This window comes from Protopterus annectens, chromosome 10.part0 (assembly GCF_019279795.1).
Source record: "Protopterus annectens isolate FY-2018-M chromosome 10.part0, PAN1.0, whole genome shotgun sequence".
NCBI classification, from domain to species: Eukaryota; Metazoa; Chordata; order Ceratodontiformes; family Protopteridae; genus Protopterus; species Protopterus annectens.
The window spans coordinates 147,315,562-147,332,002 of NC_056744.1; the positions used below are offsets into that span (position 1 = coordinate 147,315,562).

A 16,441-nucleotide genomic window follows, 5' to 3' on the forward strand; every position below is an offset into this window, starting at 1 on the left:
CATAATTTCATGTCAGTTAAAAATCCCAACCATATTCGGTATACCCAAGCTACATAAAGGCCTTGTTGACCCCCCCCTCTTCGTCCTATTGTGGATGCAAAAGCTTCAAAGACTTATTTTATAGCTAAATTAATTGATGTATAGTTAAAAGACATTTTGTTAAACTGTACATGGATAGTAAAGGACTCTTGGGATCTCCTTAAAAAACTTGACAAATATATGTATACAGATGACCTGTCATTTATTACCATGGACGTTAGGGACCTTTTCTCAGTGATCCCGCATGATACAGGGATTGAGTGGTTTTATCTATATTTATGTAGATATACCACTATTAGACATGACCGGATCTTAACACTTAGAACTTTGATGGAACTAATACTTGATACAAATGTCATTGTTTTTGAGGGACAATTATTTAAACAAGTAAAGGGAGTAGCAATGGAAGCCATTTGTGCTCCCATTTTTGCAAATATTGTCTTGGCTTTCTGGGAAAGGGAGTTTGTGTTTACTAGTACTTTTTCGGGGTACTGGAAGTATTATTGCAGGTACCTTGATGATGTTCTTATATTCTGGGACAATAGTGAGGAAGAATTACAGCACTTTTTGTCCTTTTTGAAAGAAAGTGCAGACTTCCTTGATTTTACACACAGTCTTAATAAAGAGACTATTAATTATTTAGATATCACTATTTCAAAGGTGAGAGAAGATCAGGCCTTCAAGACAACATTATATAGAAAGCCGACCTATTCTAATACTTTACTTCATTACAACTGCTTTCATCCAATACATCAAAAAAGGGCCTTAGTAAAAGTGCAAGTGGTACGTCTTGCAAGAATGGTGTCAGACTGGGATGATTTTCTTCATGAAATTCAGATATTAGAAGATATGCTTTTACATAGGAACTATCCCTATGATTTTTTACATCCTTTGCTACAAGAAGTGGTTAAAAAGAGACAGAGAGGTATTTTATCACCTCTACTGGGGAAAGGTACTTCATTCGATATGGCTAACAAAGAGAATGATAAAGAACGTAACACTAGTTTTTCTGTTACAGGTGTCTTTAGTTATAATAAAAAAATTTATAATATTTGTGAAATCTTGCAACAAAATTGGAATATATTTAATATTAATCCTGAATTTAATGAGCTGATGGGTTTTAATCCTAAGGATTTGTGTTTCAAAAACATGTTGGAGAAGAATACTAGAGCGTGTTTGGAGATAGGAGAATGTCGAAATTTGGTTTTTGTTTGCAATGTAAATACATTTTAGAAGGGACTAGTGTCTCAATACCTAATTATGGAAATTTTTTCTATAAACAGAAGTTTTCCTGTAGTACAAAAGGTGTGGTGTATCTTGCCCTGTGTAACTTTTGTAAAAGTTTTTATATAGGTAAAACTATTAATGCACTAAGAATGAGAATATATCAGCATTACCATGACATTAAAAAGAAGGATGCAAAAAACGCCCTTGCCTCACATATCATGGAAAATGAAGGGCATTATTTTAGTTTTACCATTTTGGAACAGGTGTTTTTGAATGACAGAGGGGGTCCTAAAAATGATTTTTTAGAATTATTAGAGTTGAGGTGGCAATTGAGAACTAATGCCACCCAACAACCAGGGCTAAATAAGAATGTATCAATTGGTTCTCTTCTTAGGTTAAAAGCTGATGGCTTCATGTAGTTATTGGTTTATTTATTTAATCATTTAAATGTATGCTAGAAATGTGTGTGTGTGTATATATATATATATATATATATATATATATATATATATATATACATATACATATACATATGTTTTAGTTTAGATAGGATTTTATGTAGTTTTAAGCCTTTTTATGTTTTATCAAATGTATTATCTATGGTGGTGCTGCGGTAGCGTTGTCGCCTCACAGTTAGACGTTGCCCATTCGATTCTCAGTTAGAGCGTCTTCTGTGTGGCTTCATGCGTGAATGGGCGTTCCTTTGTTGAAGGTTGTGGGTTAGGCCCGGCAAGCCAGCCCATCAAAATCTACTGCCAATCATTAGCGGACCGGAGTTCCGCTGTGGCGACCCCCTAACCGGGAAAAGCCGAAAGAAACAAACAAACAATTATCTATATTTATAGGTATTTATTTACTAATTTTATATATTATATTATATTATATATTTTATATATTATTTTATATTTTTACTAATTATAAAGCAGCGCAGTGGTGCAGCAGTTAATTTTGTCACCTCACAGCGAGAGGTTCTCCGGTTCGATTCTCAGCTGGGGTGCCTTCTGTGTGGAGTTTGCATGTTCTCCCTGTGTTCGCGTGGTTTCCTCTGGGTACTCCGGTTTCCTCCCACATTCCAAAGACATGCATCTGGAGCATTTCTCCCCGGGCCTCCACTGAAAACAGGCTCTGTGGAACCTAGTCGGACTTTCCCGGTCAACAAATGTTAAATAAATAAAAAAAATAAATAATTTTGATAATATTCCTTTAAGTAGGAAGGATAGGCATAATTGTTGTTTGATTAACTTGTACATGATGGGATATATATATATATATATATATATATATATATATATATATATATATACATATACATTTTGTTGAGCCAGTTGTCTGTCTGTTTTTCTACTAGATATTCTGATGAAGTTTTGTATTATACCAAACGAAAGCGCTCAATAAACATCTTTTGTGGATCTTCTGTCCTGCTGGGGTTTATTTTTACTGGTTTGCCTTTCATTCATTTTTGTGGTTTGGAGAAAGCATTTCTTCATAGAAGATGTAATAGATGCTTAGAAAAAATACCAGCTGTACTGGTAAAGGCATCCTAATATTACAGTTAAGGCAGTTTAAACTGAAGCTGTGTAGTTTGCACTAGGGTTGGAAATAGACTTAGGTGAGGGGCCTAATATTCTTGTCTGTCATCTCATAACTTTAGCTGAGAGTCAGGGTGGGGGATTTATGTAACAGAATTCTTTGTTAGCAGATGCTAAACCTAGAGTTTTCAGATAATATGTTGTGTAATGGAGAACATAAAGGAGAAAATAATGGCGTACAAAGTGTGGAAAAAGCTGTGAGGATACGGTTAGGCAGGACTATGAGGAAGCCAGAGGATTTGTATAAAGGAGGTGAAAAAGTTCAAGCAAGGGTGGGATGAATGCTAGCAGAATGGATAAAGCAAGGGAAGAAAAGTTTTTTTATGCATAGAGTAGAAAAAGAAAATAGATATGCACTTCAGTATATTAACTAAGGTAGGCAGGGAATTCAGTGGGGAATAAGAACAAACAGAAACCTTAAATTATTTATTCCCCTCCAGCTTTACAAGGGAAAAAGAGAGAAGAGTTTCATTATGGGAGGCAAGGAGGGGTGAAAATGAACATAAGGAAGCATCAGCCAGGAGAGTGTAGAAAAGTAATTGCAGACCCCAATGGGGAGACATGGTAACATGACTGGGTGGTCCACCTCAAAACTTTAAAAAATGGATGGAATATTGGCTGGTCCCTTGGCAGAAGTATTAAGCCATTGAAAGAGCCCATAATGTCAGGTGAAACTTATCCTTTTCTATGTTTGGTCTATGGCAGAGCTGAATCAAGGGCATCTGAGAGAGGTCGTCTACGTAGATTTCAGCAAGGTCTTTGATTGTGTACACTTTAGGAGAGTTATAAGTAAACTAGAGAGGTAGGAGTAAGGAGTTGTAAGTGTATGAATGAGAGACTGGCAAATAGGTCAACAAGGTATGGTAACAAAGGAGGACACTGTCCAAAGAAAGAGAAGTTAAATAGTGTTGTGTTCCACAGAGGTTGGTCAAGTAACCTGTGGTCCTCTTTGTTTGTCTTGATTATTGTGAGAGGCATAGAAAACAGGATCTTTGCATTATATTTCTTTCTTTTGCAGATGTTAGAAATATAGGGACAACATTGTGGTTAACGTTGTCACCTCACAGCAAGAGGTTCTCTGGTTCGATTCTCGGCTGGGGTGCCTTCTGTGTGGAGTCGGCATGTCCTCCCTGCGGTCATGTGGGTTTCCTTCCACATTCCAAAGACATGCTGTAGACGGATTGGAGACACTAAATTGGCCATAGGTTAGAGTGTGTGTGCGAGTGAGTGGTAGGAATGAACTACAGCAGCAGGGCTAGCCACCCGGCAGTGTAAACCTTGGCTCGAGATGATTGTCACTGCTGAAGTGACACCCTGACCCCATGTGCAAAATAGGAAAAGAGATTAAGGATGGCTGGATGGATTAATTAAGGGAATGTGAGAGCCATTCTTAAAAAGACTAGAAGAAACAGAATAAGGCATCAGAATGCACTAACAGATGGCTACTAAACTTTAGTGTAAAAATATGCAAGTGTTGCACATGTAGGGGAAATAACGTAAAGAACATTGAAGGCTTCTCACTTAAAGCCAGCTGAGTGAAAGAATAATCTAGGTGTAGTTGTAACACTAACAGCAAACCAGCAGTTCTAGAGCAAGAGGGCAAAAGCTAAGGAAAACAGGATGTTGGTCTGCATCTGGAGGGGCATACATTACAGAGACAAGAAGGTTATTCTCCCACTCTTCAGTTCACTGATCAAGTGCTGGCTGGAATACTGTTTACAGTTCTTGTGGCTTCATAGAGAGAACTAAAACTAATAGAAGTACAATGAAAAGGCTGCCAAGGTGGTGAAAAGGATGGACAGCATGAACTATAGCGAAAGGCTAGAAAAGCTGGGTCTGTTATTTTCCTGATGACAGGAGGGAGATGGGCAACCAGTACCTGGTTCTACAAAATAATCAGGAGAATCTGTGAAGGAGTGCAACTTCAAAAGAATGGATAAAGGTAGCAGTTGAAGTCACAGTCTTCAAAGTGGGGGGACAAGTTACAACTTAGATTTAGGGAAGTACCTCTCAGAAATGGAGATGAAGGGTTAGACTAGACTCCCAGATTGGGTGGTGCAGGGAATGGTTATTTATACCTTCAAAATGAGCTGGAACTGGTGCAGGAAAAGAACAGTGAAAAAGGTGAGTCGGCTGCAGCAGAAGGGCAGATTATAGTTGATGTATGCTTGCATTTGTACATGTTAATATGAATGTCTCCTCTCTTTAACTTAGATATTATGCTCTCCCTGTTGGTGAGCGTTCAACAGATTTGTTCTTCTTGCATTTCTTGCTTTTGGAATAATTTTCCTTTTTGAATAAAGGCATAAATCAAGTTTGTTGTGATATAAAATTATCCATACATTGTTTTACTGTACTTTATCAGGTACTAGTGGTGGGAGAAACATTTAGGGCCTCAGTAGATTTTTTTTGGCAGAACAAAATGCGATGGTAAACTTAGTTTTATAAAAGTAAAAACATTGAAGAGCAGCAATTTTAACCTTGAAATTATTGGACCTTGAAGTTTACTGTATAAAGAAATGGTAGTGTAGTGGATTTTAGTCTTGACCCTCTCATACTTTTACAGTCTTTTGTTGTTATGCTTTTAGACAAGAGTATTCTGTTTAATTTGTTCTGCTTTAGATTTATATAGAGCCTTCACTGCAATTGTTCATTTTAATCCACAGTATCCTTTGTTTAGAAACACAACTTTACTGTTCATAGTTAAACATGCTCTCTAATCTTAGGTTTAAACAATGTATTGTTGATAATGAAATTAAAGGACTCGCAATGAAATGTGTTACATTTGCAGACTCTGACTCATGAAATTGGACACATTTTTGGAATACAACATTGTCAGTGGCTACAGTGTGTGATGCAGGGATCTAATCACCTGGAAGAATCAGACCGACGCCCATTTGATCTGTGCCCTATTTGTCTCCGGAAATTGCAATGTGCTGCTGGATTTAACCTTGCAGAGAGATATAAAGTAAGTTTATTAGTTTGATTACAATACATCATTCCATTTGTTTGAGTACATTAAAAAGTAAAAATATGTAGTAGTTACTCTGAACTAGGGAAGGGATGTGGTTATCCCTTAAGTGGGGATACGTTTCCAAACTGTTATGTGTATAAATGTGCCCTATAAGTAGGGTGTTTGAGCAACACTGATTTATTCATTCATTAGTAGTTTCATTGTGACCAGTTCTGCATAATTATAATTTACAACTGTATATTTTATTGTAGGAGATATTTTGGCAAAATTGCTATTAGGATAATGAAGGACTCTAGAAGTCTGAATGTCAGTATTTTTGTGTTTCAGTCAGTGGGTGTATAGTTTTGTGGTGGCTGTTAACCACAGTTTTGTTCTTTAGCTTTTGAAAACTGTGATGAATTTCTTTACTTTGGAGTTTTTGTGCTTTTGGCTTTCTGGAGCTGTGCTGCGAAAGAACCTTCTCTGTTTCAGCTACCTTGGAGATGACTATATGAGATTAGGTAGAGTTGGGAGTTCTGACCCACAAAAAGTTTTGTAGTTTAGTTGCATTGTTTGTATTTTTTTAAATGCTATGATTTATTTGCACTTCAATTCTTCAGTGTATTCTGTCACTCCATACGTGGCAACCATCAGCCTCTTCTCTCATTACTTGATAACACCCCCCCCCCCCCCCCCATTCACAACAGCAAGAGTTAGTAACGCGGAAGGTAAACCAACACACAAGCAACCTTCAGAGACTTTTTTCCATATATGCGTCTGACCCCTCCCTCAGCAGCTGACACACACACCCACAAAATGTGACGACCCTGCTATCACTCCTTGTGCATGCACACCGTTACACAAGCCTGTATTTGGAGATTGAGTGACAAATGTGGCTTTCTAGGAGCCACACACATCTTTAGTCCATAGTGGCGCAAGCTATTCACCTCTCTTTCCACTAAGTACTGGCAGTAAAGTATGCTAGACTACCTTTCACCCCCCCCCCCCCAGATAGGCAAACCAATGCCAGCCACTCACTCCTACCCTTCCATGTCATCTCTTTTCACCACCTGGGTTGCTAATAAACCTATATTATCTGGGTGTCATTTAGGGCTTTATCCCTTTGTGCCACATAGGAGCCCTTCAGCATATTCATGTTAGTTATTTGGTTTTGAAATGAGTTGCAACAGTGAGCCATGAGACAGAGGTATGAACACTTTATTTCAGATTTGTCGTATGAGAATTGTGTTTTTGTGGGTGTGATAAACTGTAGCAACTTAAAGTAAGTGAACATATTATTTAGTATTTATTTCTCATATTCTGAGGCATGTCTTGAGTTTGAGTTTAGTTAAAAAAACGAGGAGCATCTAAAGTTAATGATTTTTCACAGACTGATGCGCTCATTAGATCTCCGTGCAGAAAAAATAGTTATCTGTGAGTCAAACTTGAATTTGCCTGGGGGTTTGCTTTTCTAATGGCACTCTGTTTACTTGCTGTAATGCTGACGCACTGCATTCTTTTGCACATGTGACTTGTCAGTCAGGCAGTTACTTTGTGGTTAAACTGGATCTGCACAGATTATTTTTGTCACATCTGCATCTAAGTGGAAATGCTTTTTAAGCATTTATGACGCAGGTTATGCAACTTGCTCATTTTCATCTGTTAAGTGACATATAAACGAGAACTAGAATTTTCCGTTTTGCTTATTCTGCAGAGTGATTGCTTAATTCTTTATAATTTAAACTTTTAATGTGCACCAGTGCTGGGATTTTATTTACCAACCAGTGGTCATGTACAGATCATAGCATTTGGCTAGTCTGAAGCTGGCTTTATCAGGGTAGAGAATACTGTGGAACTTGCCTGTGCAGGTCATATGCGTAGGGTGTGCATTAGTGAGCTACTTGTCTGGATTAGAGGAGGGGAGACACTGCTCAGGTGGGGATCTTGTATGTTTATCATTATGGAAATGTCTAGTTTTAAGCACCAGTGATTCCTTGGTCACTTCCTTGAGGCCCCCAACCTGAGTAGGCTATCTTATTTTGATACTTTTGTAGTTTAATGCTTAATTTGTCAGAGTAAGATCTTCTGCAGCACTGCTTTATAGTAAATCCAGTGACTCCCACTGACTAGAAGAGGTCATTTTTTTTTTCAAAGTGAGAAACTTCTGTAACACTGCTGTGTAGCAAAGTCAGTTTTCTGGTAAGATAAAAAAATCCTTCAGACTAGTACAATTTCTGCCCCTTTAAAATGTTAACACACACCTGGTTGTATTGTCAGCATCTGAGAAGATGGACATTGTGATTTCAGTAAATCTGATGTTATCTCTGACTGTTGTAATCCTTTTGGACTCTTTTGTTCAGTTAATCCTTGAAACCATTCAGGTGCATCTCTGCTTGTTTTGAAAAATGCATATTAGTACACAGGTCAGTCTCCGTTTCAATGTGTTGGGGTCACTGGTTTTGAAGAAAAAGGACTTTCACATAAGGTAATCTTTTAAAAGTTAGTTCTTGGATTGGTTAGTAGGAAAGAAAAGTTAAATATTTTAGAAGTGGGATGGTGGTGGTGTTGGGTTGGGAGGATGAATGGGCAGTGGTAATTGTGTATATGATACTGAAGATGATGGCATATGATTATATTGTATAACACACTTGATGGGAATTTTAATTCTTTTTGATTTTTTTATATGTACACGTGCATATAATTTGCCTGTGTATTATTTAGTGAAGTAAGCATATACATACATTGTACCCAGTCATTTGTTAACATAACTTCATCTCTTCTGCATTTGCCTCATATACCTTTGCCTGCTTTTGCTTGTGATGTATGTGGGTTGGATAGTGGCTTAAGTGGGTCTAACAACCAGTTTACTTACCCGGTTAACAAAGTAAAAAGAAAAACAAATTGTAACTAAATTGTTATGGTGGTAGATTTTGTGCTAGAGACCCTCCAGCCTACAACTTGATGTAGGATCCTAGAAGTTTAACGCCATGCCTTCTGTTCTGTACTATTAGAGACCCCATCTCCCTTGATCTTCTGTATCTTTGTATGTCAAATATCTCCACTAATACTAGAACTAGGGATTTAAATCTTCACCAGCACATAAACTAAACATGCTGGAGAGATACGTTTATTATCCAACACATACCCCACATCTAGAACAAAACTTCCCGTTCAAGTTAAACAAAGTGGCACCCAAGCATCCTTTGTATTAAACCTGGATGATTGCATGGCACCCATAAATTTACTCTGACTGATCTGCTTTGTTCTTGTTGAGAAGGGGTGTACATCATGAGGGTGTATATTGGCAAGGCATAGGTAGTCTTGTGACTCAATTACCTTGTAGTTCCTTTGATCCTATAAATGATCCCTGCTTATGGAAATGAGGTAGGTCCCAGTACTGTCTAACCAAACTGGAACTAATTTTTGGAATATAAATACTTCCAAAAAGTCATTATATAGTTACAATTTTGTCATACATCTGCAGAGTCTGAATCAAATAATTTCATTAATAATATTGTGTGATGTTATTATGGATGGCCTCTTCATTCGGGAAAAGAAAGATGCAAAAGTAGAATTGCTGCACTGAATGATGAGGCTTTATGTAGCTATGTATGACACCTTTGTAGAGAGCAAAGCAAGTGCGATTGCTACATGTTTTGTATAACAGATGACTTGTAACAAAGTATGATCCAGATGTCACCATTGTAGAACTGGAAGTATCCAAGTAAGTACCCTGCAGTCTTTTGACAACAGCTTTTAGTCATGTACATTGCTTTTGTGTTGTCATTCACAGCTGCTGCTTACTACATATGTGCATATAGGTTACTGTGTTCATACTTAATATATTTGGTTGTGTGTATTTTCTGTGTCTCAAAGTACTGTCAGCTGTCACAGAATACTTACAAAACCACTGATCTTACATCTGTGCCATTCAGCTGAACCTTAAGAAATGGTTGCCATAGGCACTAGTCAGCTAGGAACCTAAAATCATTCCCAGGTTTTAGCTCCTACTTTTCTTCCTCAGTGCACTGTGACTTCTCAGCTTCTGCAAATCTTGTTTGCTGCTAAACAAGTTTGCATCAAAAGGATGTTCCTGGATCATTTATATACTTTTTGTATATTTAGAAGAGTTTTTTTATTAAAATCTTCAGGATCAGTGATAAACACTGACAGTTATGCTTCTAAATTCAAGTCAGATCTATTCTGCTCCTATTTTCGGTCAGAATTATTTGTTTTCCTCTTCTGCTGTTGTGGCCAGTAGAACCGCCATATTTTTAGTCTTATGGGTAAGATCTAGGTTTGCTGCCTTTGTGGGTCATTTTAAGCTTAGCCTATTTCTCTCAAAGTTGATACTCAAACCCTGTATTTTGTGTCTGTGAGAAAACACCTTAAACATTATGCTAGCACACAAATTTAGTTCATATAAGTTATGCTTAGTCTTTTTGGCTCTGCTTTTAAAGATTTTTAAAGTTATATTTATGTGGCATACTGTGTAGGGTCTATATTACCATGTCGACAGGGCTGTTCATTGAACGCCTGTATGTCGACACATGTACACCGAAATACCTAAATGTTTAACGGCCACAAAAGCAATTTTTATTTTTCCAGGGAAAAAAAATCACTTGGCCGTTGTCGGGAATTTGCCATTTCCTCCACTGTAGTACGATCTCAGAGTTAGTATATTTAAGTAGTGGGGATGTGAATTCCCCCCACTTCATTGTGTCTGTTGGTTTGTTTTGTTTTTTTTTTTTTTACTTGCACTATACAGAAGTAGCTACTGTTGAGTGTTGTTTAAAGCATTTATTTAATTTTGTGTCAAAATTCATCATTTCTGTGTTTGTTGGCTTTTTCCATTTCTGTTTGCCTCCAGATTCCTTGCACAGTGGTGAATTAGCCAGGGACTTTGTTGTTCAGTAGCTGATTGTTGTTTAATATGTATTTGAGAGCTACTTTTGCTGCTGTGCTTTTGCATTAAGAAATTCCAGGATCACCCATCTTGTGGCAGAAGATGTTTACCTGGTCTCTCTTGAGTTGGGAAGCACTCCAGGGAGTTCAAAGTGTGGTTGTTTATTGGCTAGAGGGCATAACAGTTAGTTTTCAAGCTTTTTCTGTGCTATAAATCGGGTGAGTTTGCATGGAGCTGCTCCCTGTGCAACAGTGGTTAGTAGTACCTTGTATAGTAGCAAATGTCTAGTCAGTAAAATTTCCCTATAAAGTTAGGATTAGGTCTGAAACCTGGTAAACAGCATGGCATTACATGAAATTAAGCTTAGACCAGCTAGCTTGTGCATCTAATAGCACTATACAATATCTTGCCCTTAACCTCAGAAATTAGTTTGCTTATAGAATAGCACTACCATATCCTAGGACTATAACATTTTGTCCTTAACACCAGGAACTACCCCAAGAAACCCCAGTTAAAACCCATTCCTTAATCCTTAACATCCCACTATATTAAAGGACTGGACAGCCATGAGTATACAATTTCCTATTGTCTCTGCGATCAGCTTGGTAGATTTGGGCATCTTATGGCAGTGTAGCAATTGTCTCATGATCTCAGACAACTTTCTTTTAGACATATGTCTTACATACAAATGAGGAATACCCACACTACATCCCTCACTCCTTGCACTGAGCAGCATTCATCAAGGATGATGTTATAGTACAAACGTGAAATGATTGATTTTAATAACTGGCTTAGATGTTCTTCTTGTTTTACTGTTGCAGTCATCACATTTGGGTTATCTGCTTGCAGTAGCCCTCAGTCGGCCTGATTATCAAAGTCTTGGGTCCTGCGTCAGTTGCTTTCTCATCTTCCATGATGTCAGGTAGTCAGGGGAATAAAGCATGCAGCCAACGTCATTACCCCAGTCTTTCTTGCCGTGCAGTGCCCGAAGCAGAAGCAGTTCGCAAGTGCCAGTCGGCCAACTCCTGAAATTTTCGTTTTCGAGTTTCAGAACCAAAGTCTTCAACTAAAGCTAAGTACCCAGTTGTGGAAACTTTTTCTTGCTCTAAACCGATGTCAGTATAAGTCAATAATTGTATTTCTTGTGGAAAGCAAATACCTCACAAAGATTTTAATTCGTACTGTATTCCTTGCCTAGGCCCTGACCACGACGTACCTTGCTGTCGATTTTGTGCCTTATTTATGTAACAAACTATTCATCGTTGGTATATTTACGCTTCTAAATATTTTGGTACTCGGTTCAATTATCCAGATATATCTTCGGTAAGCCATCCGACTACTGACATTCCAAAAAAACGCAAAGATAAAGACAGAGACAGGCCGCCTAGGTCCAAAGCTGCCGACGACACTTCTCCCAAGCCAGTCGCTAGTTCGTCGGTACTCAGGCGCTTTCGCAGCCCCTGATACATACTATTTCAGATTCGCAGGTCTCTACTGAGACCCATTTGGAGTCATGTATGCTGCGAGATGCTTCAACTGTGGAACCTGCAGATGTCTCTACCTTGGATGGGTCTGGAGCCGCTGTGCAGGCACCGGCTTCTATGGGTGTATTCTGGCCTACTGACTTGCATATTAAACTGACGCCATCTTCTTCTTCAAGGCCTAAAACCTGAACTTTGCCGAGAAAACCGACACCTAGACTGCATGGTCAGGCCTCTATGGCTAAAAAACAGATGATAAGAATGGCTGAAGACCTTATTACTTTAATCAGGGGAAGCCAACCTTCCCCCTCTAAGAGACCTAGGACTGAATTTGCTTATGATACTTCTGACCTGGATTCTGAAATGTCTGTTTCCTGTGAGGAATAGGATTTACCCTTATCTACCTATGAGGATTCTGATGCAGAAGACTCTGTTCCCTCTGCCCCCCCCCCCCCCCCCCAGAGGATTTCTCTTTTGGTGAAACCCTGCATACTCTTAGGGAGCACTTTCGCAGGGAAAGCCAGGATTACTCTGATTCTAAAAAGAGGCTTAGGGATTTCTTACTCCTGCCCCAGCACAGGCCTTTAGCTATCCCCCCTGTACTAGACATTGTTGATGATGCCTTTTTGGAATCTAGTTTGGCCCCTGATTCTTTACCTCCTGCTCACAGAAAACCTGATAGATATTACAGGGTTCCTGACTCTCACAAGTTCCTTTTTAAAAAATCCTACTGCGGATCCTGAGACAATTTCACAGGGACCCAAGGGCATCAAGGCTACTACTGCCAAAAATCCAACCTCCTCTGATAGAGACTCCAGGGTGCTGGATAGATTGGGTAAGAAGGTATACACTTCTGCAGCCTTGGCCATTAGGGCCTTAAACTGTCACTTTCATATGTTAAAGTATCCAGCAGCATATTATTGCATTGCTTAAACAGAAAATGATGTTGATTCCTGACTGTGCTGAAAATAAGGATTTACAGGATTTAATGCATTCTGCTGAACAGGTTGGAAAGCATACTTTACAATGTGGTTTTGATTCACTAGAGGCATCTTGCAGGACTGCTGTCACTGGGTCTGTACTTAGAAGGCATGCTTGGCTTAAGGAACAATCTTTGCCAGATTATGTTAAAGCTAAATTGCTGGATGCTCCCTTAAATCAGGACCGCCTGTTTGGCAACAAAGCAGAAGAAGTTCTTAAAAAGATGGAGGAAAAATCTAAATCTATGCAAACTGTTAAAGATTTCCTACAAGTACAACCTCCAAGATTTAGTAGGCATTGGCCCTCTAAGAATTGGTCTTTTCCTGCCTCTTCCAGGCCTTCTCAGTCCAAACCCAGAACCAGCAGAACACCCAGGCTTCAGTTCCAGGGTACGCACAGGACTAAACAATGGGGGGCTCCCACTTCCAAATCAGGGAGTAGTAAGACTCCACCCTATGGTAAACTGTCTCAATGGCTTAACCTTAAAACTTCTAAGCACTTCTCAACTGGCTGCTCCTTTAGGGGGAAAGATTGCACTGCAGGCAAAAAGCTGGGAACTCATTACCCAGGACAAATAGGTTTTGAATATAGTTTCCCAAGGATACAGATTTCACTTCCACACATTGCTGGATCTACCCCCAAATCAGTGGGCAGAGGCTCAAAAGCAAGTACTCTCTCTTAAGCATAAAGGCTATTCAAACTGTACCAGAAGAGGAAAAGGGACAAGGTTTCTACTCAAGACTTTTCCTGGTACTCAGAAAAGACAATTCCTGGCGTCCTATCCTGGACCTTTCTATATTAAACACCTTTTTGGTGATTCCAAAATTCAAGATGCTAACTCTTCACCAGTTACTTCCTATGCTAGGCAAAGATGCCTGGTTGGCAACACTGGATTTAAAAGAAGCCTACCTGCACATCCCAATCAGGGAATCTTGCAGAAGATACCTATGCTTCAAAGCAGGCTACATGCACTGTCAGTGCTCTGCACTGCCCTTTGGCTTATCTACTGCGCCCGAGATATTCACAAAATGCCTAGCTCCAGTCATTGCATTTTGCAGGCAAAGAAATATTCAAATATACCTATACCTGGACGATTGTCTCATTCAGACAAAAAGCCAGGACATACTTTTGAATCATCTGGCATTTGTACAAAAGGTGCTAACTTGTCTGGGGTACACCATAAACGAAAAGAAATCACACCTGGTACCCTGTCAACAAATCATATTCCTGGGAGCAAGCTTGAACACAACTTCCCAGATGGCTTTCCTCACGCCAGAGAAAGAAATTCATTTGATAACTTACTTCAAACTAATGGCCACAAAAACCCTGCTATCTGCAAGGCAAATACTGCAAGCCTTGGGGTTCATGGCCTCGTGCATTCTACTAATTCCATATGCAAGACTGCATATGAGGAAACTACAATGGTATCTAAAAAGCCTATGGTGTCAACATTATCAGGATCTAGAAGCAGTAATTTTATTTATTTTTATTTTACATTTGTTAACCGGGGGTGTCTGACTGAGCCGAAAAGGCCCTTTTTCAGTAGAGGCGCGGGGAGAAAAGCTCCACAAAGAAAAAATTACAGACGCATTTAGTTATTTAGACATGATCAGTATACACACAAATTACAAGAGACATGTTTTTACAGTGGTATGTGGCACATCAGTAGTTACAGTGGAGAGAACAAACAAATAAATATTAATTTAAAAATAAAGGTAATGAATAGATTTGTGGTGTACGGCTGAAATTTGGAACATAGGTAGAATACATACATAGTACACAGGTACAGTACATACATAGTAGATTAGCCAGTGTTTGTGAGTAAGATTGAAAACTATTATCAAGTGCTCTAGATTTAGTATGTATACGTTATCTGCTTTCGCTAGCCTGGGGAGCAATCATGGCACTGCCAGCTTTGCTTGAGATGTTGCCTGATGAAGTCTTTAAAGGAGGCTTCGGATGATGTATTTTGAATGCTAGTAGGGACAGGGTTCCATTTTTTAGCCACTGAACTACTATATAGTGCATCTCCAAAGCTATTGTAACTGTTGGTGACTTCTAGTAGTAGTTTGCTTGATGATCTAAGAGGCCTTTTGGCTAAGTGGTGATGTACTAGGTTTTTGAGGGCAGGACACTTATTGGGGAGGTAATAGACAGAATGACAGAGGCAGAGCTAATTGTAGGTTAGGAGGTTGGGCAGTTCAAGCCAGTAGAGCTGTCAAAGCAGTACAGTGATGAGTTCTATATGAGCAATTTGCAGCAAAGATGGCAATTCTGTTATAGCAGGCTTCCATTTTGCTTAGTTCAGTTTTGTTGAGATTAGTCAGAATGGGAGATGCATAGAGTAGGGTGGATAGAAGTTGGGAGCGAGCAATGGCTGATCTTGTGTTGTTGGTAAGAAATGGTTTGATACGGTAGAGTGATCCCAGTTTGGCATTTACTTTTTTAATAGTTAGGTTGAGATGACTATCAAATTTTAGGTGGGAGTCTATGGTTATTCCCAATAGCTTAGCCTGTGCCACTGGAGCGATTGGAGTAGCATTTGTGGAGTAGATAGTGAATTGACTGTTAGTGTTTTTATTAGAACTGGTTATAATCATAAGCTGAGTTTTCTTTGGATTGAGAATAAGTTGGGCTTTGGTAAGGTAGTTTTCAACGTCAGAGAATGCTAGTTAAGTTGTTTGCAGGAGGGTGGGAATGTTTTGTGCAGCACAGATTAAGGTAGTGTCATCTGCATACTGAATGATAGATGCCTGCTGTGTGGAGGTAAGACTGTGAATAGTAGTGGTCCTAAGATAGAACCCTGTGGGACTCCTATAGTTATGGGCAGCTGAGGAGAGAGATAATTTTCCAATTTCACAGCTTGGTACCTGTCAGTTAAGTAGCTTTGGAACCAGGTTAGAGTGGAATTTGATAGGTGATACTGGTTTAGTTTGTTTAGCATTATTTGGTGCGAGACTGTGTCAAATGCTTTGGACATATCCAAAAAAAAAGTTGACACCTGTAGGCCTTCATTTTTGAGACTGTTTACTGTGTCTGTGAAGCAGAGGAGGCCTGTAGTGGTACTATGGGCAGGTCTGAAACCATGCTGAGTAGGTGACAGGATGTTGATGTCTAGGAGATAGTTTAGCATCTGGGTATGGATGCATTTTTCTAGGATTTTGTTCAGTGGAGGTCCCACCTTTATGTATGGGTGTAACACAGGATATTTTCCAGAGTTTGGGCACATAGTTTTCAACAATTGATCTGTTTATGAGAGTGGAGA

At 39.0% G+C, this 16,441-nt stretch overlaps 1 protein-coding gene across 1 annotated transcript in view; it reads left to right on the forward strand.

The window, feature by feature from the left end:
* AMZ2 (archaelysin family metallopeptidase 2) overlaps nt 1–16,441 on the forward strand; it is an 821,206-nt gene that overhangs the window by 550,177 nt on the left and 254,588 nt on the right. The window contains exon 6 of the mRNA XM_044085114.1: nt 5,647–5,823. Within this exon, the coding sequence (XP_043941049.1) occupies nt 5,647–5,823 (177 nt within the window). The remainder of the gene's footprint in view (nt 1–5,646; nt 5,824–16,441) is intronic.